We start from the raw sequence: 26243 nt of genomic DNA, 5'->3' as shown, positions 1-26243 counted from the left end.
CAGCTGAGCTGAGCCTGGCAGACAGTTTGAAATCTAATTGCCTAGGTCATGGGAACTCTCTCAAGTTGTGTCTAATGAAAGTAACAGGACCTGAATTTGGAGAGAGTGAGTCCTGCAGGGTTATGTACTGGGCAAGAATATCACCAAATTTTAATGATGCCAGCGGAAAAAAAAAAAAAAAAAAAAGAGCCAATTGGTATTTGATGTCATAGGAAGAACAAATTGCTCCTCAGAAGCAATTATGTGCTTTAGCATCCTCAAACATTGGAAAGGTGTCCATTTTTTGTGAGATATTTTGTCATTATGAAATATACAGTTAACCTTTGCTGAATTCAATTGCAAATTAAATAAGCACTAATCAGCTTGCCAGTGTTTCAGCAGCAGTTGCAAGCCTCTTTTATGTTTACTTGTAATGAATGTGGGCTTTTCTAAAGGTCAATATGTAGAAGCTGATCCATTATGAATGTGTAGTCACATCTGCAAATTAGTAGATGAGATGCATCTAAGAGCAGAAAGAAGATTAATTTACTGCTTAAAAAGCAGTTTAATTAATTTTTTGACACAGAATTAAAAATAACAAGGGCTTAAAAGCTGTAAGTTCAAGACAGTGAGCTTGTCTAATTATTTGTTTAAAAGAATTTAAGGGACTTCCCTGGTGGACCAGTGGTTAAGAATCTGCCTTCCAATGCAGGGGATGTGAGTTCGATCCCTGGTTGGGGAACTAAGATCCCACGTGCTGCATGGCAACTAAGCCTGCGTGCTACAATTACTGAATATGCGAACCACAATTACAGAACCCAAGCACTCTGGAGCCCACGCACTGCAATGAAGATCCCATGTGCTGCAACTAAGACCTGATGTGGGCAAAAATAAAATTAAATAAATAAATATTTTAAAAAGTAAAAGAATTTAAAAACAGTATAGGCATTTATTCAATAAGTATTTATTGATTGTGTTCTATGTCTCAGGTATAATTCTAGAATCTAGGGTTATAGCAGTAAACTAAACATGCAAAAATTCCTGCTCTTCTCATGCTTACATTCTAGTGGAAAGAGAGGGATAATTGTTTCTAAAACGTAAAACACACAGTATGTTAGATGATAACGATAAGTACTATGGGGAAAAGCAATATGGAGTAGGGGAAAGGAAGAGCCCAGAGGTAGGTCACCATTAGAGACAGGGAAGGGCATCAGGGAAGGCCTCACTGAGGAGCTAATTGAGTAAAGGTCTGAAGGAGATGAGGGAGAGACCCATATTTATATCCGGGAAAGAGCATTCCAGGCAGAGAGACCAGTCAGTGCAAAGGCCCTGGGGTGAGAGTATACCTGGTGTGTTTAAACAAGCAAGGAGGCCAGTGTGGTTGGAACTGAGGCAGTGGGGGTGGGGTGGGGGGGAATGTGGGAGGAAAAGTCAGAGAGGTAATAGGAGCCAGATCATGTGTGCCTTGTAGGTCATCAAAAGGACTTTGTCTTCTCATCAGCGTGGGATCAAAAGCCTTCAGAGGAATGGTATAATCTGACTTACTTTAAAAGGATCAAAGTGACTACTGCTTTGAAAGTAAACCAAAGCGAGCAAAGGGTAGAAACAAGGAGACCAACAATAGACAGGATGGTGCCCTAGACCAGTGTGGTAGCAGTGGAGGTGCTGAGAATGGTTGGAGTTTGTATAGATTTAAAAGGTAGAACCAGTGGGATTTTCTGATGGATTTGGATATGGGGTCTGAGAGAAAGTGAGGTCAAGAATGATTCCATGACTTATGGTCAGGAGCTGGAAGAATGGAGTTGCCATTTCCTGAGATGGGGAAGGCTGCATATGAGGCAGGTTTGGAGGAATGATCTGGGGTCTAGTTTTGACAGGTCAAGTTTGAGATGCCTATTAGACATCCAGGTGGCAGTGTCAAGTAGGCAGTGTGTTATAAGTCTGGAATTTGGTAGAGTTGTCTGGATTGGTGATATTTAGGTATCACAGGCATTATGCAAAGCCATATGAGTGGATGAGATCACCAAGGATGTGGATAAAGAGATAAAAAGAAGACCAAAGGTGGAGCCCTGGAGCACTCTGACAACAAGAGATCAGGAAGAAGAGGAAGAACCAGCAAAGGAGGCTGAGAAACAGCAACTAGAGGTGTGGAGAAAAACCAAGCAAGCAGTGTCTTGGGAGCCAAAAGGGGAAGGTATTATAAGGAGGATCAAATCATCAATTGAGTCAATGCTTCTGAGACACGAACTAAGAATTGGCCATTTGATTTAGCAACTGTGGAAGTCACTAGTGACCTTCAAAAGAGCTGTTTTGGTGGCATGGTGAAAAAACCTGATTGGAGTGAGCTTAACAGGGATTGAGGGACAGGATTTAGAATTCTATCCAACTCTCTTGTGATGTCTTGCTACAAAAGGACACAGAGTGCATATGAAGTTGAAGAGATATTTTAAAATGATAAGTATTTCAATATATAGCCCTGAAAGAATCTTTTAAAAATAAAAGAACACCTAAAAATAATAACTCTTTAAAGTCATCAAATATTCAGTCAGTGTTCCAAGAGAGACAAGGTAGTTGTCTCACTGGAGTCAGGATCCAAACAGACCTAAGTATTGCAGTTGAGTGATACATCTCTTAGGTGTCTTTCAATCCATAGGCTCAAGAAATATTGTTTTAAGATGGGAGAATCAATAGCATGTCTAAATGTTGATGGGAGATAATCCAGTAAAGAGGAAAATATAGATGCTATGGGACAGAAGGGTGAGAATTGCTGAAGCAATGCCCTTGAATTGCTGAGAGGGCATGGAATCCAAGACCTTGGTGAAGGGCCCAGCCTTAAAAGGTGACTTAAAATTTGGGAGAGGAGACAGAGGATGTGGACATAGATATAGGAATATGGGTAGATGTGGTGGTGGCAGCATGACAAATTCTATTCTGATTGATTTTATTCTAAATGGAATGGAAGTCAAGGTGATCAACTGGGCTTGAGAATGAGAGAGAAGGAATAGAGAACTGAGGAGAGGGGAGGTCTGACATGTTCATCTGGGAGAGTAGGAAAGTGACTAGGGAAATGGGGTGTTACTGCCTGTATAGCACTTAGGGCCCACCTGGGGTGAATGATTTGAAGTGAAAACACTTGCCAAGCCCACCTGCAAAAGTCCAGCCCCACAGCAGATGGGTAACTAGATTTCACCAAGGTAGGGTTTTTCCAGACAAGGATGGTAGAGAGAGGGTTAAGGTAGTTGGTTGGCTGTGTGTACAAGTTAGTGCTTATAATGATAGATGATGGAATTTAAACTTCATAAGGAAGATACAAAAATACTAGAGAAGTGAAAGACAGTGAAATATTAGTAATAGATTGTAGCTCCTACTAAGACCAAAGAATTGAAGGAATGATTGTATTAGAAGGAAACACAAGGAAAGACAGCAGGATGTTTGAGACTGAGATTACGAAGGGTTTGGACTCATTGGTCATGACAGGCCTATGGCCATGGACCTGAAGTCTAGAGGTAGAGTGGAGGACAAGTTTATCGGAGTGGAAGTCAGAGGCCAAGGTGTAGGAAAGAAGATCCGTATGGATACTGAAATCATCAAAAATTATGAGAGGGGTAGTGTTAGAGGAGTCCGTAACAGCGCATCAGAAGCTGAGAACTTCAAGAAATAAGAGAGAATGACTTTGGAGTTCACAAATAACAAAAAAGATATTTGGGTAGTAAATCAACTACACTTCAATAAAAAAAATTTTTTTAAAGAAATAAAACAAAGTTAAAAAAAATAAAGGTTTGTGTAGAATTCACACCAAAAAAAAAAAAAAAAAGAGTGATAAAAAAGGATATTTGGGTGGTAATGTCTGAAGGCATGAGAGTCAAAGTTGGGGAGAGGTTTTAAGGAGGAGGAGAGATAATGGTCCAAAAGCAACAATGAGGAGGCAGGAGGGCATCTGCCTCAACTTCATTTTATATAAACTGTTTATGTTTCTACAATGTGAGTCAATAATTAGCATGTTTTAAAATTAGGTATTCTACTTTAAGATCCCTCCAAGCTGCTGGTTCCCACTGGTAAATGTCTTTAATTTTTTCTTATGAGGATTGACTTGCAACAAGAATTTGTAAGTTGTTCACATGTACTACTTCGCTACTGTGCTTGCTCATTTTCAGAGAACCCATAAGAAAAGAGGTGTTCCTAATGGAACTTTAATGCCAAGACAGACAACTGAGAAACAGAAATGTAAATGATTTTTGCCCCATCTATTGCTTTAGCTTGAAATTATTCTTCATCCATCAAATATCTAAGGAGTTTCTGCTATGTGTGAGTCAGGCACTGGGGTTACAACCGTGGAGAAAGACAAAAATCCCTTCTCCCGTTCCATTTATATACTAATGGAGGGAGAAAGAGAGCCAAGTGAATGTCTAAAATGATGAAGTTTGGATGGTGCTGAGTATCACGGAGAAAAAGAAAGCAGGGAAATGGGCAGCTTCACATTTAAATAGGGAATTCAGGGAAGACTTCAGTGAGAAGCTTACATTTAAGCAAAAACTTGAAGGAGATGGAAGAGCAACTCCCATGGACATCTGGGGAAGGAGCCTCCTGGGTAGAGAAAACAGCTAGTACATAACCCCCAACTGGAGAACATGTCTGGGGGCACCTGTTCAGTGCGGCTGGAGTGGAGCGATGAGGAAAGATGGGATCAGAGATAATGGGTTGTGGGTGGGCGACGAACACAAAGGTGAAGGCCTTTACGAGGACTTTGGTTTTTTTCAGAGTCAGATGATCAAGAACTGGAGGGTTTTAAGTAGAAATTTAAGAAAATGATCAAGCAAAGTTGGAGAATTTCAACAGGTGCAAGAATCATCTCGTGAAAAAAGTTGACCTGATGTGCTGGGAATTGATGGTGTTTCTGGGTTAGGGCTGGGTTTGCAACCTAACATCACCACTTATGGCCAGGTGACCTTGGGGGCTTACCTGATATCTCTTCACCTCAGTTTTCTCATTTGTTAAATAGGGATGATGACACCTACTATACTATCTGTAAAGAACGTAGCACACAGCTGAAGCTCAAAAATGGCCCCTATTATTAATAAGAAAATGTGTGTCTAAAGATTTAGATGATCATAAATTACCAATCTTTTCTTGAAGTCTTTGTGTACAAATAAAATTGCTTTGTAACTCAGATATCACTGTTATCTTCCTTTTCTCCCTCTTGAGTTTGCATAATTACACTTCATTTAAGCCTACAGCTTTTTTGACCTATGAAATCTCATGGAGTTGACTGTCTCAGCATAATGGATCCTGCAATGAAAAACTACCTGTATACTGTAATTCAGTAAGGCTGGATCTCCTCCACCCAGTAACGAGAGGAAATGATGGCAATTTACTGCCAGTAGTCATGCTCAATCACTAACATATCCTCCTCAGTGTCAAGTCCTCTCCCCTGTTCTTCCCTACCCCCAACACACATACATAATTACCATCACCATCAGCCTGTGAGAAAAAGTCCACTTTCTTTCAGAGTGTTTATTTCTTTTAGACTCAGAAGCAGAACATACTTAACAAAATGGATTTCAGAGACTTGGCAGAGACAGCGTGTCAGAATGAAAGCCCTTAACTACCTTATTTCCTTCCACCTGTTCCATGAGTAAAACCCACAGAGGAGTCAAAGATTTAGTACTCATCCCTATTTCCTTGGGAAGAACTGAGTGCCTCATTGTATACACTGTAAACAGCTTCTTTATTTATATTTGTGGGTTACTTATTTACAAATTTAATCCCGGGTTGACTCACCCCTCCTATCAGCCTGTTATCAGCACATTTTAGTGAATTATAAAATCATGAGTAAAACTTGCTACAGAACAGAGCACGCATGATTTTTGCCTCATCTATTTGGCCCTATGCAATCTCATTTCTCTTCTTTCATCACACAGTTGAGACTTGTTATGGGTAAAAGCACCAGAAATTATAAAGGGAGTAGTGTGGAGAGGTCGGAATCCTTTGGGATTGATAGTATAAAAGAAAATAATTTATCTAAAAATGTTTATCACTGAGACTAGTAGGCATTCACTAAAAAGTAGATTTATTTACATGTAAAGTTGAAAAGAAAAAATGTGCTCCTACTTGCTTTTTATTCTGAAGATTCATCACTGTTGAGGGCTCTTGGCTAAAGAACATTGATTAGTTATTTAATAAAACTGTTTAGAGTTAATATGGTTTAGAAAATTTAAAAAAAAATTTTTTCCCTAAAACTTCAAGTGTTGTTTACATAGACTTCAGACTTAGCAAAAATTATTTTATCAGTTTTGATCAAAGTACAAAGCTCTTAAACAACTGACTTTAGCAAAACTGAATTACAAGAAATAGTTAATGGATGTGTGAATTATTGTTTTTTAGAGATACAGTCATCCTAGTTTACTTTTTTGGGTTGGCATAGATGCAAAACTGAATCCCTTGATGTAAAAATGCATGATCATTTGAAGCCATTGCTCTAGGACAGTGGCTTTCAGTGCTTTGGAGAATTTTAAAGTAAAAAATCTTTTGAGGATAATAGTAGCTGGGCTTTTAGTCAACTGAAGAAAACCAAAGGTTTGTACAACTTTGAGGATCTTTGCAATAACTCCATCATCCTTGTCCTACTAGAGTCATCCTCTAGTTGGGAAATGCTCTGAAATTTTCTCAAGTTGTAAAAGTAACCTTATCGTTATAGATTTCTGGGACAAAGTATTAATCCTTTCTTCTCATATCAATGGCTATGGTAGTAAAAGATGCTACTGATCAGTAAATCTGGATTTGGGGGGATTGTCTTTGCAACTCACTTCACAACCCAGAGCAGAGCAGCCTAGCAGACAAACCTCCTCTGGTTTTCCACCCCTAGGAGGTTCCCTTCCTCTCTAAGAGAGCTGCTCCAGAGGCTCTGCTGGCATGCGCAGAAAAGAAGACAAGGAACACTAGGCTGATTAGGTCTTTGGGCTTGATTTCCCTCCCTCTGAGCGATGGCCAGTGCTTGCCAAACAGCCAGGAGGTAGAGATGTGAAGTCCCAGTGCCGTGGCTGGGACAGAGCTACCCAGGGTTAGTACAGCCGGGCCCAGGGTGGGCAGAAGCCAAAGAAACAAGGCATGGGATGACTTGAAGAGGGCCACAAACTGTAATGGATTATGAAAACTATTATGAAAACAATCTTTCCATGGTAACCCTCAGTGGGTCACCCTTACCTGCTGAGTCAGGTCATGTTCCCACAACATGATTTCAACACAACACACTTTTCAGACACTATCCTTTGGCCCAAATTATGTTATTTTGGTTGTTGCTCTTAGAATATATCCTATGTTTTCCTGTAGGCTTGCCTTTGTTCTTCCTCTTATAATTTCTGTCTCTGTCTGTTGTCATTCTACCCCTCATCCGAAGCTCATCTCAAATACTACCTCCTTTAACAAGGCCTTTGTTGATCACCCTAACCAAAAATGGCATCTAGATTCTCTAAATACTTCTTATGGCTCCTTTTACACTAAACTTATAGTTACTTATTCACACTTCTCCTGAATTTGATTGTAACCTCTTTCAGGGCAGAGGCTGTGTCTTATTCTTATAATTTTCATGGAGTTCAGTAGGTGCTCAGTAAAATGCCTGCAGAACAAGTGAGTAAATGAACACTTTGTATGAGCTTGTTTCAGATTAGCTATTTCTCCTTAGAAAGAAAAAAGAAACAGAAAGAAAGAATAAACTAGGCATGACAGAGGACTGGTAGTTAGGACTAAAACTGGTTTCATTCTGGTCAAAAATTTTACCTAGGATCACAACTCAGTAATAATAAAATGGCAAACAACCCAATTTTTAAAATGGATAAAATATTCTTTTGTTGAACAGACCCTCGACAAAAGAAAATATACAAATGGCTAACAAGTACATGGAAAGGTGTTCAACATCATTAATAGTCAGGGAAATACAAAGTAAAGCCACCATGAGATATCACTTTATAGCCACTCACATAGCTAGAATAAAAAAGATTGATAATACAATGGATTGGAAAGTATGAAACTCATACTTCACTGGTGGGACTAGAAAACAGAAGTCATTTTGGAAAACATTCTGACAGTATTTCCTATAAAGTTAAATATACATCTATCCTGTGACCTGATAATTTCACTCTTAGATTTTTACACTAGAAAAATAAAAAGATATGTGGTTGTCTACGCGACAGTGGGGCATGAGAGAACTTTCTGGGCTATGAAAATATTCTAAGCCTTGACTGAGGTAGGGTAACATAATTTTGCCAAAACTCATCAAACTGTACCCTTTAAAAATGTGCATGTTATTGTATGTAAGTTATACCTCAGTAAAAAAATAATTTTGCCCAGGATCAACCTACAAAATCTATATTCAACATGCCTGTGGACTTCAGGCATGCTAGAAAGAACCCTGCCACAATTTTTCAGCTATCTAATAGTATGAGCTTGTGAGGAGCATTACAAGTCAAAAGAAATACGTGGAAGACTTATTCTTCTCTAAACCAAGATGGTAGTGCCACGACTCTTGGATTTTCAAATGATTAATCTGATCAACTAATAGCAACAATAGTTTATTTTTGAAGTTTGTTTTTGTTGATACATGTAATGCAAGCTCAAGGAGTTACTTATAATAGTAAGTGGGACAATTATAATATAGTCATTATCAACAGTAAGTTAAATGCTTATTAGAGTGAGTTACATAATTTAGACCTTGGAGGACTTTGGTTATTATGGAAGGCATTACATTTCAGTGTGTTCTTTCCTTTGGGACTATAAACACCAAGAGCTTCTCTTTCAAAATAAGATGAAAAGAAAACAAGATAATCAAAAATGGAAAGTATAAAAATGGAAAATGAGATTGCATATCTTGATTAAAAAATCAATAAGTAAAAGATGTTATGAAACTAAATTAGAAAGGCTTTTAAAAATTAGCAAAGAGTGAAGTTGAGATCTCACTTTAGATGTTGCACTTGTTTTAAATTAGATTCTTTTTAAAGAAATGACCTTGAAAAAAGGTGGTAAACGATGTGGGCAAGTTTAACTTTTTGTCGACAGAGAGGAATACAATCATTCATAAATACCTTTATGAAGTGTGTGTGTGTGTGTGTGTGTGTGTGTGTGTGTTTGTGTGTGTGTGTGTATTCCAACTCTCTTCTGTTTAGATGGAGTTTAAGATTTTCCAAGTTTGGTTTTTACACCAAATCACAGCGAAATCATGGCTATTTGATATTAAGTTATAATTTATCAAATATTTATTGAGTACTTGCTGTCTTCTCTTTTAGAGTGGGGGGATTACAAAAAGTATAAGACACAGTCCATTTCCTCTAGGATCTTAAATTCTAGTTATGGGGAGAAGATACAGGGGAAATAAAGTAATGAAGATTTTAACAAAAGTTCAAGACAAGAATTAAAGTGATGTTACAAGGCCATGCATAGTTAACAGATGCATTTTAAGACAGATACTTGGAATTGGAGGAACGAGACTAGACTCTCATTCATTTCTCACTTTCCTCCTACAGGCAGGCCTCTCAAATGCTACAATCTACACTGTCCTTTCTTACTATGCTTTGTGGTGTTCTTTTAAAATTTAATTCCAAATTTTATTAAAATAATGCATGAACCTATTTTTACAAAGCAAATTACACAGGCAACTTAAGCAGATTCCTGTGGAGCTCTTCCCTGCCTTCTGCTCTCTGATGTGCCAGAAGCAACCACTTTCAACTTCCAGTATTCTTTCCATAATTGAAAATATTTCTTGATTTATTGGTTTTTGATTCACCCACTGACTCCCTACTACGGAAGATGAGGATTTAAAAAGCTCTTCCATCACCCTGCACATCCTCCTGACACCCCCTCAACTCTCCTGAAATAGTTTTAGGATATATTTGGTTAAACCTGTATTTAGTATTTCGGTTACTACGAGTCTGCCTATTGTGGTTTCATTTTATTTCTTGTGTAACTTTTTTTGCTTCTTCATGAGATGCCTATTTCTCTTTTATTTACATATCTTGATTTGAATGGACCTCTTGCTGAGTCTTATTAAATGCTTTAAAGTTCTTAAAATATCTCTTAACCCAGTTGTTCATAAAGTCCATCCTATCATATAATATATCAATCCCTTTTTATTTGTAGAACTTTCTCTTGGAGCCCCCCTTCAGCCCTGAGGTAGATGTACTGGTTTCAATATTCCCAGGACCTTCCTTTTTGGTCATCCTGGGAATTCCATTTGCTTCTTTCCAATGTTAATCATTAAAATTCTCATTTTTCTCTTTATTGGTTTGTGCTCCAAGAAAAGGTGAATGGGAAATCAAGTTTTTGAGACTTTGCACATCTGAAAATGTCTTTATTTTACCTTCATCTCTGATAGATAGTTTGGAAATCACTTTTGTATTTCTGTGGTTCGGTTATAATTTTGCCTCTTTTATTTCTAATTTAATTGATTTGGGCCTTCTTTTTTTTTTTTTTTTTTTCTTGGTAAGTCTGGCTAAAAATCTATCAATTTCGTTTATCTTTTCAAGAACTAGCTCATAATTTTGTTGATCTTTTCTGCTGGGTTTTTTTTTTTAGTCTCTATTTCATTTATTTCTGCTCTAATCTTTATTATTTCCTTCCTTCTACTAATTTTGGGTTTTGTTTATTCTTCTTGTTCTAGTTCTTTTAGGTATAAGGTTAGATTGTTTGAGATTTTTCTTGTTTCCTAAGGTAGGCCTATATCGCTATAAACTTCCCTCTTTAAAATGCCTTTCCTGTGTCCCATAGGTTTTGGAACATGTGTTTCCATTTTCATTTGCCTCGTAGCATCTTTTGATTTCCTCTTGGATTTTTTCAATGACCCAATGCTTGTTTAGTAGCATATTGTTTAGCCTTCATGTGTTTGTGTTTTTTCCAATTTTTTCCTTATAGTTAATTTCTAGTCTCATACCATTGTGGTTGGAAAAGACACTTGATGTGATTTCAATCTTAAATATATTGAGACTTCTTTTTTGGCCTAGGATGTGATCTATTCTGGAGAATGTTCCACGTACACTTGAAAAGAATGTGTATTCTGCTCTTTTGGGATGAAGTGTGTATGTCTGTTAGTTCACTCTGCTTGAGCTATAACAGCCTCCTTGCTTCTCTTCAAACATGCTAGGTATGTTTTTACCTGTGGGTCTTTGCACTTGTCTAGAATGATCCTCCCTCATATAGTCACATGCTTGCTCCATTATGACCTTCTGATCTTTTCCCAATTGTCATCTTGTTCATGAGGCTTTCCCTGAGCATCCTTCAAAGTGGTGACCACCCCCCCGCCCCATAGAAAGCTTGTAATAAAGAGTCCTGGGCTTAGCAAGTACTAGTAAATGTTTATTGTACATTTTCAGAGGTTGGTTAGGAATAGTTTTATCAAACTGATGGGAATGGTTAGGAATGAGAGGGAGAGGAGAGGGCAATTCCAGGCAGGAGAGGTGACTAAATAAGAGCTCTGGTCTGAAGTCTGAAATTTAGAACTCGTTCATATTATCATAATATTTGATTTAGCCAAAGGAGAAAATATAGAGGAGAAAGATCCAGGACTGAGCCACACTGAAATTCGGGGCCAGTGAGCTCCGGTGAGAGAAACTGGGAGCGAGTGATCAGAGAGGTAGGAAAGGTAAGGACAGTGACGTAGTCAAGAGTCAGGAAGAAGCGAAGGCAATGATAATGTTTACCATTTGTTAAGCATGTGTGAAGTGCTTCAGATTGATTTCCTTCCTTAAGTTTCACTACTTGTAGCTACCCTGTTTTAACAAGTAAGAAAACTGAAACTTGGGTCTCACAATTAGTTAGTGACGGAGCCAGGAATCAGCTCTAGGAGCATGCCTCTGGGAAGCAGGAGTGGCATTTTCAAGCTGTTGCACATCTGCTCTTAACTTGGTTAGAGAGTCTTGTGAAAAAAAAAAAAAAAACTTACCAAAACTACCAAAACAACTTTTAAGCAGCACAAATAGATAATCTACTGCTTCCAAAGAAGTAGAAATGGACACCCTCCTGTAAGGACAACATACTAAAATACCTTTAAAATGTGACTGCTACTTAAATGCCATAGCATTTATGAAAATGTGATTCAAATATTTATTGTATACTGTATTAATCTCACAAACATTTTTAAGTTAGGACTGTGTTTCAGGCCCTGTAATATGAACTAGAACTGTAGAAATGAAACAGACATAGCCCCTGCCCCCTAGGAGCTCCTGGGGAGATAGATAGAAAGACGCCATGAGATGCACAAATAGATGTGGGCAGTATAGAGGAAGAAATGGTCACCCCTCCCTAAGGAGAGGAGGGCCAAGAATGACTTCAGAGAGATCTTTACTGAAATGTCAAAATGGTAGTAAGTGCTTATCAGACAGATAAGGTTGTGGTAGGGTTTTTTTTAAACTTGGGATATAGTTGCTTTACAATGTTGTATTAGTTTCTGCTGTACAGCAAAGTGAATCAGCTATATGTATACACATATCCCCTGTTTTTTGGATTTCCTTTCCAATTAGGTCACCACAGAGCATCGAGTGGAGTTCCCTGTGCTATGCAGCAGGTTCTCCTTAGGGTTTTCAAAGCAGTAGGAAGAGCAAGAGTTTCGCACAGCCATATAAGTAGGTTGGAATATTAGGGGAGCTAAAAGTTTCAATATGTATGGGTGCGTGGTCAGTAGTGTATAGTGGTGTGAGAGATAAAGCTGAAGATTATAGCAGGGCCTGCATGGCACACCAAGGTCTTTATCCTGAGGGAAATGGGAGACCAGCATTGGTTTTTAAGATCCTATCTGCATTGGAACACAAGGAGGTTTGGGGAGGGTGAAATTGAGAAGGTCAAAGATAGAAGGCAAAGGGAGTTTTGGACTCTTGTCATTTAGACTAGTGCTACTCAAAGTATGGTGCCTGTAGGCTGTTCCTTATGAGTCCCTGTTAACGCAAGAAGCTTGTACTGTAATATAAGCAACTACTTCACTAAGCGCAGTGTTTAGTTTGGGGAACTTTGCTTTCATGGGAAGACTTTCTCCATGAAGGAAGCTGTGCTTTGACGGAGCCAGCCTTGTAGTGGACCCACACTTTGAATGTTTCTGGTCTACACTACTGGTCTTCAAATTCTTTCAATGTCATGTATTTATAAGTAAAAAATGTTTGAGTATGTAATACTTTAACATATATATATATATTTATGAGCTCTACACACGTATTACTGTAATACTGTATGATATACGTTACAAAACACACTAACCATACAGTTTAAAGGATAGGATAGAGACCAATAAGTAATATTTTAAGAAATATTTCACCAAAGTGAAATCTATGTTATTAAATCTATTTTACTAATTATGAAAATTGTTGTTTAACTCTTTCTGATACAGCTATTCAGAGGTCTGCTTCTGGGTCAGTTTATTCTGGTTTTGGTTTAAATCACTGTCAATTGAAAAAGTTACCTCACAAAGATAGATGGTTTCAAACAGAATAGGGCAGGCTTGGCTGTATTTATTAAATTAAGGTTCTCATCTCTCAATCCAAATCAGTAATTAAATACATGTTTCTATTGAAATTCATATTCTCAGATGTCAATAAGTAGTTTTTGCAAACTAGTTTTAAGACATTTCATTTTCATATTTTATATACATGGATTTTAAATCCACTGCAACCCTTATTTTGAAAGATTTTAAAACATGTTAAGATTCAATTTCTGACTTTAAAAAAGAACTTTTATAAGTGACATTCACTATTTTCATCAGGGAAATTACATAACATGGAAATGTTTCCAAATACCTGTTTCTAAAGCCTCTTTCCAAAGCACACATTTCTTTAGAAAAGCAACAACTTTCCTCATTCATTGGTGAAATATCAACTTTATCTTGAAAGAGCAGTTAAAGATGTCTTTAAAAAATATCTTCAGGTTAAAAAAAAATCACGGAAAAGGTCAATACTTTTTTTCACTTGTCTTTTTGTAAAAAGAAAAATGCATAATACTTTTAAGTACTTTAAATTAACAATGAACCCCGTATGGTACAATAGATTTTCAGGGTCACTCTGCCCTCTTATGTGGAGCCTGTGTGTTAAGAAGGCCATAAACCCACTAAACTGGGTGCATTCAATCTAAAAATGAAGTGAAATTGTTAAAAGTGAAAGAGTGAGGATGTAAGTCTTCGAGACTAGGTATCACCCACTGTTCCCTGGGGACACATCCATTACCTATCTGACACCTGACGGACAGTGCTCATCTATATGTAAAATATTAGTAAAACTTAATTGTTCTTATTTTTATTTTCTTGCCTATGCCATGCGGCTTGCAGGATCTTAGTTCCCCGACCAGGGATCGAATCTGCACCCTCAGCAGTGAGAGCACAGAGTCCTAACCACTGGACCGCCAGGGAATTCCCAATTTGTTCTTATTTTTAAATGGAACATCTTATGTATAGATGGAACCTTCTTGCCTCTGATGGATTGTGCTTCTCCTGGGGGGCTGTGTTCCACTTTGGCAAGGACTGTACTTGATGCTCAAGAATGAAATTCTAAACTAAAGCAAAATCAAGGGGATGGAAAAGATGGCACTGATAAGAGGCTTGTGGGAGACAGAATCAACAGAACTTGATTATGATTAGATGTGGAGGTATAAATCAGAGGAAATGCACAAATAGCTATTTTTTCCATGCTGTTTTAAAAAATGTTTACATCCCATCTTTTCCAGGGATTGTAAGTTTCCCCAGATATGAAGCAAAGTATTTATACTCTTCCTTCTTTGTGCAATGCACATTCACTTCTCAGCAAAGACTAGAGTGCCTTCCTCTTATTTGTAGACTTCATGTCTCAGGTTTTTGCAAACACCAGTTGCTCAAAAATGTCTTTTTTTTTTTTCCCAAAAGAGGGCCTTCATGAATGTCCACACCAAGGTGGCATCAGGCATCAAGATGGCAAAGTGGAGTGTGGGGCCTTCTGGGTCTCAGAGAACAAGGACTTTCTTCTAAGCGGTAGCCTATACAGCTGGGCAGAAAAGTACTAGCAGAAGCCTTTATCCAAGACAACAACATCCTCGCCCCACAAACATCATCAGCTGCTCTTCCTAATGGCCCCCTCCCTTCCATTAAAAAAAAAAAAAAAGACAAATCTTCTTTTGTATGTCCTACTCACAGCAAGGTTGGTCCACTGTAAACTCCTCCAAACGCATCTTGGTCAATAATTGTCAGATATTTATTCTTGTTCAGGTAACTAGAGAAAGTTAGCAAGAGAGAGAATGGATTAGGTGAAGTTGAGCAAATTAATATAAATACCAAAAGAAAATGTGAACATGGTCTCCTTAGCTGTTAAGTATTTTCTTAGGAATTTGGAAAACACCTTACCTTCTTCTGGCTTAAGCACTCAAAAGAGTCTAGGTTTCAATTGTGTGAGGTTTATATGCATTAATTATGGCAGAAATCTTTGAAAATGAGCTTGTTTATGATCTAGTTTGCATATCTAGGTTTTATAAAAGTTGCCCAATTCCCTATTTACCTGGCCAATGGCGACTGTATTTTTCAATCCTCTTCAATACCAATTAAATTAAATTCTGTTTCCCAATATTGATCAATATTTTGATTTACTTTTGATGACTGGCCTTAAATCAGGTATCCAATGAAGGTGGTGAAGGTGGTGAGTGATGATAAGGACTGTCAGAGATTCAGATCTTCTATTTGGGCAGGGTTGCCAGATTTGGCAAGTAAAAATACAGGATGCCCAGGTAAACAATACTTAAGTATAAGTATTTCCCATGTAGTTTTGGAAACATTTTTACACTGAAAGGTTATTTATTGTTTATCTGAAATTCAGATTTAATTGGGTGGCCTGCATTTTCTCTGGCAATCCTATTTGGGGGGAGGAGCAGGTTATACAGATAAGATTACAGAGTATACCTGTCATGGAAGGGGTTTGATGGGCACATTCATTTTTCCATTTTGAAAACACATTGGCATTTGAGAGTAAAATATTTCTGAAACAATTGAAGTAACAAAGTGATTTTGAAACATAAAATTATCTCCAAGTGGATAAAAAGCTTCCAAGAATTTGAAACTGGCTTTTTCCCCCCTAGCTTTTTTAGAGAGCAAAGTTATCTAAAAAGAAACAAAGTTCTTTAAAAAGAAACAAAAGATACATAGGAGAATATACATATATTCTCCTTGTTATAAATGATCTCAATTTACACATGTTTAGACTAGACAGTTTTAAGAGTCAGTGAATGGTCACCTATTGATGTAAAATGAATACAGTGGAGACTCCTAGGAGGTCTGCTTAGGTACAGATAGTGCATCCATCATTCTATTTACAGTGTTTGATCTTCGTGATGGAAGATTCTCAAGGATGATGATTACTAAGAATACTTTGACACTAGATAAACAACAAGGACCTACTATATAGCACAGGGAACTATATTCAATATCTTGTAATAACCTATAATGGAAAAGAATCTGTAAAAAATGATATATATGTATATGTATGTTTGTGTATATATATGATTCACTTTGCTGTACACCTGAAACTAACAGAACATTGCAAATCAACTAAACTTAGATTTTAAAAAAAAGAATAGTGTCACATGAGGACTTTGAGTCAGAAGGATTCTTTCTCCTGAGACCTCACAGCAGAACTTCCCCTTGGTTAAATGGCTGTTCCTCTCTTTCTCTGAATCTCTGCTCGAGATTCAAGGGAGGGAGGGTGGCTTTATTTGTGTCTGAGCCATGGGGAGGCAGCCTCTGTTGCTGTTCAGAAGGCAAAAGCAGGAACAGGGCTTCTGTGAGGTTCCTGCCCTCAACCTCTGCTGGCCCAGCAGCTCTGCTCCTCTCTACTCCTTTGCAGAGGATGGAACTTAGAATAAGAGAGGGCAGCCTCAGAGCCATAGATGGGTTTTCATTGGAGCAGCTGGAGGAAGTTTTACCAAGCATTAATGAAGTCTCCCTCTCCTGGGCAGGATGAGGGATTAACCAAATGACAAGTACTACAACCCCACACAATGACATCTCATAAATTGGGATACATTTTGTGATCTTTTACATTTTTTCTCAAATCAAGGTTGAGAACTAACTTAAAGTAGCCACCACCAGTTTTCCTCATTGCACTTTTCATTTCCTTCACAGCATTATCACACTCTGTGATTATCTTGTTTATTTATTTGTTTACTTTTTCATCGTCTGTCTCCCCAATCAGAATTTAAGCTGTCTTACTCATTGCTGTATCACCGGTGCCAAATTCAGTGCCTCCATAACTATTTACTGAATGAAGGTGTAAATGACTGACTAAAAAAAAATCAATGTACTTCTCCAAAATAGTGAGGTGGGCTATGCTAAACTTTTACTTTAAGGAAAAAGCAATGGAGAATGAAAGATAGGAGACTCATTGTACGCTGTGGTGGCCAATTGATTTTTTTTGATGGCAGAGACAAGCAGCTGGTTTGCAAATGCCCTAGGGTATGGTCCAGACATGGCCTCTTCAGGCAATGGCTGGATACCAAGCTTCCAGGGCACTGTTAAGTCTAAAATGGGAGTCAGTTAACCTCATATATGTACAAAGACCCAACTAAGATGTTACAGCAGCCAGTCTGTGCCTTCTGGATGAATGGCTATCATGTAAGGCTATCACTCATGGGCTTCATCTGATCGTTGTTTGACTCTCCTTCAACCCACTGTGTCCACAGAGTTCATGGTCAGCGGTAGCTAGAGCAGATAAGAGCCACCTTGGAGAAACAACAACTGGAAGAAGATCTTTTTTTTTTTTTAATAAATTTATTTATTTATTTATTTTATTGGCTTTGTTGGGTCTTCATTGCTGCACATGGGCTTTCTCTAGTTGCGACGCGCGGGGGCTATTCTTTGTTGTAGTGCGGGGGCTTCTCATTGAGGTGGCCTCTCTTGTTGCAGAGCATGGGCTCTAGGTGCATGGGCTTCAGTAGTTGCGGCACATGGGCTCAATAGTTGTGGCTCACGGGCTCTAGAGCGCAGGCTCAACAGTTGTGGTGCACAGGCTTAGTTGCTCCGCGGCATGTGGTATCTTCCTGGGGCAGGGATCGAACCCATGTCCCCTGTATTGGCAGGTGGATTCTTACCCACTGCACCACTTAGGAAGTCCTGGAGAGAAGATCTTGAACAGCATGATTTTGTAAAAAGACAACTAACTCAGCTTAAGTGCCACACTGGCCAGCGTCTCTTTTTGTATTCTTTGGACCATGCAACTTGCAGATCACATTCTGTTCCCAAACTGCTGAAAATCAAGTAAGGACTGGTGAGCTCATCTCAGTTTTTCCTCTTCATCTCTGACTGCCACAAGTGAACATCGCCTTGCTCTAATCATTAGAAATTATTGTAAAACTAAATAATTGCTTGTCCAATTCTGCAGTGTTTTCATCTGATATTCAATACGCCCCCAAGGATAAGGAGGCTGGTTGATAAGCGTTACAGTTTACCAGAAATGCTGCAGGAGATTTCAAACTGGGAAAGCCAGCCAGAGTCCGGGAGGGGAAAGAGGATGGAGAGAGGGTGCAGCCAACTTGAACAGAGATGAACTGGGTCTTGGGGGAGGTTGCATTCTCTAAAACCTACAGGGTTGTTTGGGCACTTCATCTCTTAGAAATAATTAGGTGCTTAAAAAGGAAACCATTACTCTGCCGTTTAGCAGTTTGAAGGGCTGTCTTATTATTACAGATCATGATAATGCCATAAAGCTTTAACCTTGGGTTCAGATTGCTGATCCTACCTTCCCTCTGAAATGAAGTGGGTGGGGTAGGGAAATATATCTGTAGAAGCCTTAATATCTAAGAAGTATGTGCTTCTATCAGCCCCATTTATCATATAATGTTCATTAGGAATGTCGGGTTAGTTAAACTGATTCCTTGACCTGACTTATCCTGATTCCTCTGGAATCCACATTCTGTAAGCCAGTTGGGTACATCAATCACAAATCTTGGTAGGCTACATGGGTAACCTACTCTAGACAATGATTATTTATAGGGAGAGTATGTGTATGTGATCATCTAAAGAACAAGATGAATGTAAATGAAAAAAGAGTAGAAAGTCGCAGTCGGCAGTAAAAGGAAAGATATCTTGAAAGTCAGGATTTCTAAATTAAAATACTGGAAAGGGCTTATGAGAAAAGGACTGGTATATCCTTTAAAAATAGAATAGACACTACTACATGTGTGTATTCAACGCCTTTTCACTTTTTGGAGTATATATGCCTCTTTGAGAACTTCCTGGAAGAAATGAATTTCTTCCGAGAAAAGATATGTCAGATTTTTCGTATGGTTGGGGGCGGGGGGTGGGTGGGGCGAGGAGGCGGAAGGAGTTAAGACGCCCTGCCCTGATTTAAGTGCTGTGTATCTCATAGTTAAGAAAGAAGAGTGTGGTCAGAAAAACGAAGATGGAATGAGTTGGGGAAGAATATCCAACTGATGAACTTAGTATTGCAGACATGGCTCACATCCTTCCCCATTGGACCCACACTTGACACACAACAGCCATTCAGTAAAAACACGCTGGATGAATAATGAAAGTCCAGTTGCTGGGTATCTCCTAGCTCAAGGCACCCTCTATATTATGTTTAGATGAGGACGTGTCAGGGGGAGAAGTATGACACTGTGGCAAGGAAAGTAGTGGTTGCTGCTGAGCTTTGTTCTCTGGGGATTTTTAGGATCAATTTCAGCTCCAAGATAAAATTTCAGCCTGCATTTCCATAATCCCTTTAGGGTAAACAGGCAAGCACCTGTTTATATTGTGAGACTGTCATGGGAATACTTCTGTGGGGAACCGTGTTTCCCTCTCATAGCATCAGTTATTTGGAAAATTAAAGAGAATCCCTGCCCAGCCCGCACTGCTCCATACAAATCCTTTTGGTAGCAGAAATCAATACCTGCCTGTAAACAGTAAAAGGTGAGAAAATGCTCAAGGTTTCAATAGGCAGAGGTAAAAGCCAGACTTGGAGTATACCCTACAAGCTGTTCAAATACTTACTCCACGAGAGATAATAGCCTGCTTAATCCTATAATCTTCCCTATCGTCATCTTTTCCCAGTGCTCCAAGCTGTGGTGTTTTGCTTGTAATAAGCTAATGTGTGATGCTAATTAGTACATGAATTGTGTTGACTTCTCTGTTCATAACGATTAGTGTTTCAGTATGCTCTTAGCACATTAAAATGGTATTCTTTTCTGCCCAAATGTTTACTGTCAGATAGTAGCTTGTTGCTAGAATTTGACAGTAGAAAATACAATGCAGAGAATTAAATGTTCTGAGATAAGCAACATGTCCACATGCCAGATTGTGTGGAGAGGGTAGAAAAGAGGTTCCAAGGGATGAATGTGTGACTTAACTTGTGACTGAGAGCAGTTCAACTTCTGTTGAGCAAGGGATGCTTGTATTATTATTAATTTCACATCTGAGTGATGACAGTGTGCTTGGTTCCATATAAAATCACATGACCATGTACTTTCACGCATCTGCCATAATTTTCATGAACTTTTAACTAATTACCCAACTGCTGCTGAGGCATCAGTGCTTGTTCTCAATGTGGAATTTATCCAACTTGGCTGCAATCATGTTCTTTTGTTGAACTGAAAAAACAGGTCTAAGTAAGGTCAAATCTGCTAATTTCAGTAAATTGACACGAGGCAGATGATGGGGAATAATCACTCTTTTGGATGAACAGTTGTTTAAATTAGAAGTTAAAATATTTGAACATGCTAACATGCCATGTACAATCTTTGAACACCATTAGGGCAATTATAGAATACTGATGTGTTTACATTAGTTCTGAATCACAATTAGTATTGAGGCTAGAGGCAACAGCTCATGTTAGAAATCACAAAGTGAATACTATTTTGTTATTACTATGGAAACCTGACCTCTGTTTTCTCCATCTACAGCTCAACCCTTTTTTATCTTCCTTTAGTTCCAGGCCCCTTTATCATGATTATCATCTTGATTTTACCTTGGATTCATAGGATACCTTTTACTGAAGTGCGTAAAGCTGAGAAAAATTTAGTTTCCATCAACCAAGAATGAGAAACTTAGGGTAGAATGAATAGATGGAACATTGTTTTATAACAGGAGCAGCGATTTAAGTTTAGGTTTAAAATACTGATTGGAGGTAAAAAAGACCATTGTTTTATTTTATGATCTGAACTTTCAAACCCTAAAATATTTTTGTCCAGATACTTCTTATCTTTATCCCAGTGTCGCTATTTAAACTTTACCAGGAATTGGGAGAAACAGACTACATATTTCATCACACAATGGTCATCCTCACTGAATACAGAGGTCCACAAACTATGACCATGTGGTCACATTCTGCCTGCCACCAGTTTATTTTTTTTCTTTTTTTTTTTTTTATTATTTTTTTGGGGGTACACCAGGTTCAATCATCTGTTTTTATACACATATCCCCGTATTCCCTCCCTTCCTTGACTCCCCGCCACGCGAGTCCCCCGCACCATCCCCGCCCCAGTCCTCTAAGGCATCTTCCATCCTCGAGTTGGACTCCCTTTGTTATACAACAACTTCCCACTGACTATTTTACAGTTGGTAGTATATATATGTCTGTGCTACTCTCTTGCTTCGTCTCAGTTTCCCCTTCACCCCCCGCCCCCTCCCATACCTCGAGTTCTCCAGTCCATTCTCTGTATCTGCGTCCTTGTTCTTGTCACTGAGTTCATCAGTACCATTTTTAGATTCCGTATATGTGAGTTAGCATACAATATTTGTCCTTCTCTTTCTGACTTACTTCACTCTGTATGACAGATTGTAGTTCTATCCACCTCATTACATATAGCTCCATCTCATCCCTTTTTATAGCTGAGTAATATTCCATTGTATATATATGCCACATCTTCTGTATCCATTCATTTGTTGATGGGCATTTAGGTTGCTTCCATGTCCTGGCTATTGTAAATAGTGCTGCAATAAACATTATGGTACAAGTTTCTTTTAGGATTACAATTTTCTTTGGGTATATGCCCAGGAGTGGGATTACTGGATCATATGGTAGTTCTATTTGTAGTTTTTTAAGGAACCTCCAAATTGTTTTCCATAGTGGCTGTACCAACTTACATTCCCACCAACAGTGCAGGAGACTTCCCTTTTCAACACACCCTCTCCAACATTTGTGGTTTCCAGATTTTGTGATGATGGCCATTCTGACTGGTGTGAGGTGATACCTCATTGTGGCTTTGACTTGCATTTCTCGGATGATTAGTGATGTTGAGCATCTTTTCATGTGTGTGTTGGTCATCTGTATGTCTTCTTTGGAGAAATGTCTATTTAGGTCTTCTGCCCATTTGTGGATTGGATTATTTGCTTTTTTGGTATTAAGCTTCGTGAGCTGCTTGTATATTTTGGAAGTTAATCCTTTGTCCGTTGTTTCATAGGCAATTATTTTTTCCCATTCTGAGGGTTGCCTTTTAGTCTTCTTTATGGTTTCTTTCACTGTGAAAAAGCTTTTAAGTTTCATGAGGTCCCATTTGTTTATTCTTGATTTTATTTCCATGATTCTAGGAGGTGGGTCCAAAAGGATCTTGCTTTGATGTATGTCATAGAGTGTTCTGCCTATGTTTTCCTCTAGGAGTTTTATAGTGTGTGGCCTTACATGTAGGTCTTTAATCCATTTGGAGTGTATTTTTGTGTATGGTGTTAGGAAGTGTTCTCATTTCATTCTTTTACATGTTGCTGTCCAGTTTTCCCAGCACCACTTATTGAAGAGGCTGTCTTTTTTCCATTGTATATTCGTGCCTCCTTTGTCAAACATAAGGTGCCCATATGTGTTTGGGCTTACTTCTGAGTTCTCTATTCTATTCCATTGATCTTCCTTTCTATTTTTGTGCCAGTACCATACTGTCTTGATCACTATGGCCTTGTAGTATAGTTTGAAGTCAGGAAGCCTCATTCCACCAACTCCATGTTTCCTTCGCAAGATTGCTTTGGCTATTCGGGGTCTTTTGCATTTCCATACAAATCGTAAGATTTCTTGCTCTAGTTCTGTGAAAAATGCCATTGGTAATTTGATCGGGATTGCATTGAATCTGTAAATTGTTTTGGGTACTACAGACATTTTCACAATGTTGATTCTTCCACTCCAGGAACATGGTATGTCCCTCCATCTGTTTGTGTCGTCTTTGATTTCTTTCATCAATGTCTTAAAGTTTTCTGCATACAGATCTTTTGCCTCCTTAGGCAGGTTTATTCCTAGGTATTTGATTCTTTTGGTTGCAGTGGTGAATGGGAGAGTTTCCTTAATTTCTCTTTCTGCTCTTCCATTGTTAGTGTATAGGAATGCAAGTGATTTCTGTGCATTAATTTTGTATCCTGCTACTTTACTAAACTCATCAATGAGTGCTAGCAGTTTTCTGGTAGAGTCTTTAGGGTTTTCTGTATATAATATCATGTCATCTGCAAAGAGTGACAATTTGACTTCTTCTTTTCCAATTTGGATTCCTTTGATTTCTTTTTCTTCTCTGATTGCTGTGGCTAACACTTCCAAAACTATGTTGAATATAGTGGTGAGAGTGGACACCCTTGTCTTGTTCCTGTTCTTAGAGGGAATTCTTCCAGTTTTTCCCCATTGAGAACAATGTTGGCTTTTTGTTTTTCATATATGGCTTTTATTATGTTGAGGGAATTTCCTTCTATGCCCATTTTCTGGAGAGCTTTTATCATAAATGGATGTTGAATTTTGTCAAAAGCTTTTTCTGCATCTATTGAGATGATCATATGGTTTCTATCCTTCAAGTTGTTGATATGATATATCACGTTGATTGATTTGCATATATTGAAGAATCCTTGCATCCCAGGGATAAATCCCACTTGATCATGGTGTATGATTTTTTTAATGTGCTGTTGGAGTCTGTTAGCTAGTATTTTGTTGAGGATTTTTGCATCTATATTCATCAGTGATATTGGTCTGTAGTTTTCTTTTTTTGTGACCTCTTTGCCTGGTTTTGGTATCAGGGTGATGGTAGCCTCGTAGAATGAGTTTGGGAGTGTTCCACCTTCTGCAATATTTTGGAAGAGTTTGAGAAGGATAGGTGTTAACTCTTCTCGAAATGTTTGATAGAATTCGCCCGTGAACTCATCTGGTCCTGGGCTTTTGTGTGTTGGAAGATTTTTAATCACTGCCTCAATTTCCATACTTGTGATTGGTCTGTTCATGGTTTCTATTTCTTCCTGGTTCAGTCTTGGAAGATTGTATTTTTCTAAGAATGTATCCATTTCTTCCAGGTTATCCAATTGATTGGCATATAGTTGCTTGTAGTAGTCTCTCATGATGTTTTGTATTTCTGAAGTGTCCGTTGTTACTTCTCCTTTTTCATTTCTAATTCTGTTGATTTGCATCTTCTCCCTTTTTTTCTTGATGAGGCTGGCTAATGGTTTATCAATTTTGTTAATCTTCTCAAAGAACCAGCTTTTAGTTTCATTTATTTTTCTTATGGTTTCTTTCCTTTCTTTTTCATTTATTTCTGCTCTGATCTTTATGATTTCTTTCCCTCTGCTCACTTTGGGGTTTCTTTGTTCTTCTTTCTCTAGTTGTTTGAGGTGTAAGGTTAGGTTGTTTATTCGATAATTTTCTTGTTTCTTGAGGTAGGACTGTATTGCTATAAACTTCCCTCTTAGAACTGCTTTTGCTGCGTCCCATAGGTTTTGGGTTGTTGTGTTTTCGTTGTCATTTGTTTCTAGATATTTTTTGACTTCCTCTTTGATTTCTTTAGTGATTCCTTGGTTGTTTAAGAGTGAATTGTTTAGCCTCCATGTGTTTGTATTTTTTGCAGTTTTTTTCCTGTAATTGATATCTAGTCTCATGGCGTTGTGGTCTGAGAAGGTGCTTGATATGATTTCAATTTTCTTGAATTTGCTGAGGTTTGATTTGTGACCCAATATGTGATCTATCCTGGAAAATGTTCCGTGTGCACTTGAGAAGAAAGTGTAGTCTGTCGTTTTTGGATGGAATGTCCTATAAATATCAATTAAGTCAAGATGGTCTAATGTGTCATTTAAAGCTTGTGTGTCTTTATTTTCTGTTTGGATGATCTGTCCATTGATGTAAGTGGGGTGTTCAAGTCTCCCACTATTATTGTGTTACTGTCGATGTCTCCTTTTATAGCTGTTAGCATTTGCCTTATGTATTGAGGTGCTCCTATATTGGGGGCATAGATATTTACCACTGTGATATGTTCTTCTTGAATGGATCCCTTGATCATTATGTAGTGTCCTTCCTTGTCTCTTGTAATAGTCTTTACTTTCAAGTCTAATGTGTCTGATATGAGTATTGCTACTCCAGCTTTCTTTTGGCTTCCATTTGCATGGAATATCTTTTTCCATCCCTTTACTTTCAGTCTATATGTATCCCTTGGTCTGAAGTGGGTTTCTTGTAGGCAGCATCTAGAAGGGTCTTGTTTTTGTATCCATTCAGCCAGTCTGTGTCTTTTGGTTGGAGCATTTAATCCATTGACATTTAAAGTGATTATTGACATGTGTGTTCCAATGACCATTTTCTGAATTGTTTGGGGTTTGTATTTGTAGGTGTTTTCCTTTTCTTGTGTTTCCTACTTAGAGAAGTTCCTTTAGCACTTGTTGTAAGGCTGGTTTGGTGGTGCTGAATTCTCTTAACTTTTGCTTGTCTGGAAAGCTTTTGATTTCTCCCTCAAATCTGAATGAGATTCTTGCTGAGTAGAGGATTCTTGGCTGTAGGTTTCTCTCTTTCAGGACTTTCAGGATATCCTGCCATTCCCTTCTGGCCTGCAGAGTTTCTGTAGAAAGGTCAGCTGTTATCCTTATGGGTTTTCCCTTATATGTTGTTTGTTGCTTTTCTCTTGCTGCTTTTAATATTTTTTCTTTGTGTTTAATTGTTGTTAGTTTGATTAATATGTGTCTTGGTGTATTTCTCCTTGGGTTTATTCTGTATGGGACTCTCTGTGCTTCTTGGACTTGGTGAATTATTTCCTTTCCCATGTTGGGGAAGTTTTCCACTAGAACCTCTTCAAATATTTTCTCAGACCCTTTCTTGTTTTCTTCTTCTTCTGGGATGCCTATAATTCAAATGTTGGTACGCTTAATGTTATCACTGAGGTCTCTGAGACTGTCTTCTATTCTTTTTATTCTTTTTTCTTTTTCCTGCTCTGTGGCATTTATTTCCCCCATTCTATCTTCCAGCTCACTTATTCGTTCTTCTGCCTCAGTCATTCTGCTGGTTATAGCATCTAGAGTATTTTTAATTTCAGTGATTTTGTTATCCATTGCTGTTTGTTTTTCTGAGTTCTTATGAACTGTT

At 38.2% G+C, this 26243-nt stretch overlaps 2 protein-coding genes across 2 annotated transcripts in view; one reads left to right on the top strand and one right to left on the bottom strand.

Annotated features, from left to right (window-relative positions):
- Positions 1-14946, top strand: part of GTF2A1 (general transcription factor IIA subunit 1) — a 116702-nt gene extending 101756 nt beyond the window's left edge. The window contains exon 9 of the mRNA XM_057731445.1: positions 14837-14946. Coding sequence (XP_057587428.1) covers positions 14837-14938 — 102 coding nt within the window. The 3' untranslated portion in view covers positions 14939-14946. The remainder of the gene's footprint in view (positions 1-14836) is intronic.
- TSHR (thyroid stimulating hormone receptor) overlaps positions 1-26243 on the bottom strand; it is a 155328-nt gene that overhangs the window by 11229 nt on the left and 117856 nt on the right. Inside the window, exon 8 of the mRNA XM_057731447.1 lies at positions 15102-15179. Within this exon, the coding sequence (XP_057587430.1) occupies positions 15102-15179 (78 nt within the window). The remainder of the gene's footprint in view (positions 1-15101; positions 15180-26243) is intronic.

Source organism: Hippopotamus amphibius, chromosome 4, assembly GCF_030028045.1.
Source record: "Hippopotamus amphibius kiboko isolate mHipAmp2 chromosome 4, mHipAmp2.hap2, whole genome shotgun sequence".
In the NCBI taxonomy this organism is placed as follows: Eukaryota; Metazoa; Chordata; class Mammalia; order Artiodactyla; family Hippopotamidae; genus Hippopotamus; species Hippopotamus amphibius.
This window is presented reverse-complemented; position numbering and strand designations above follow the sequence as displayed.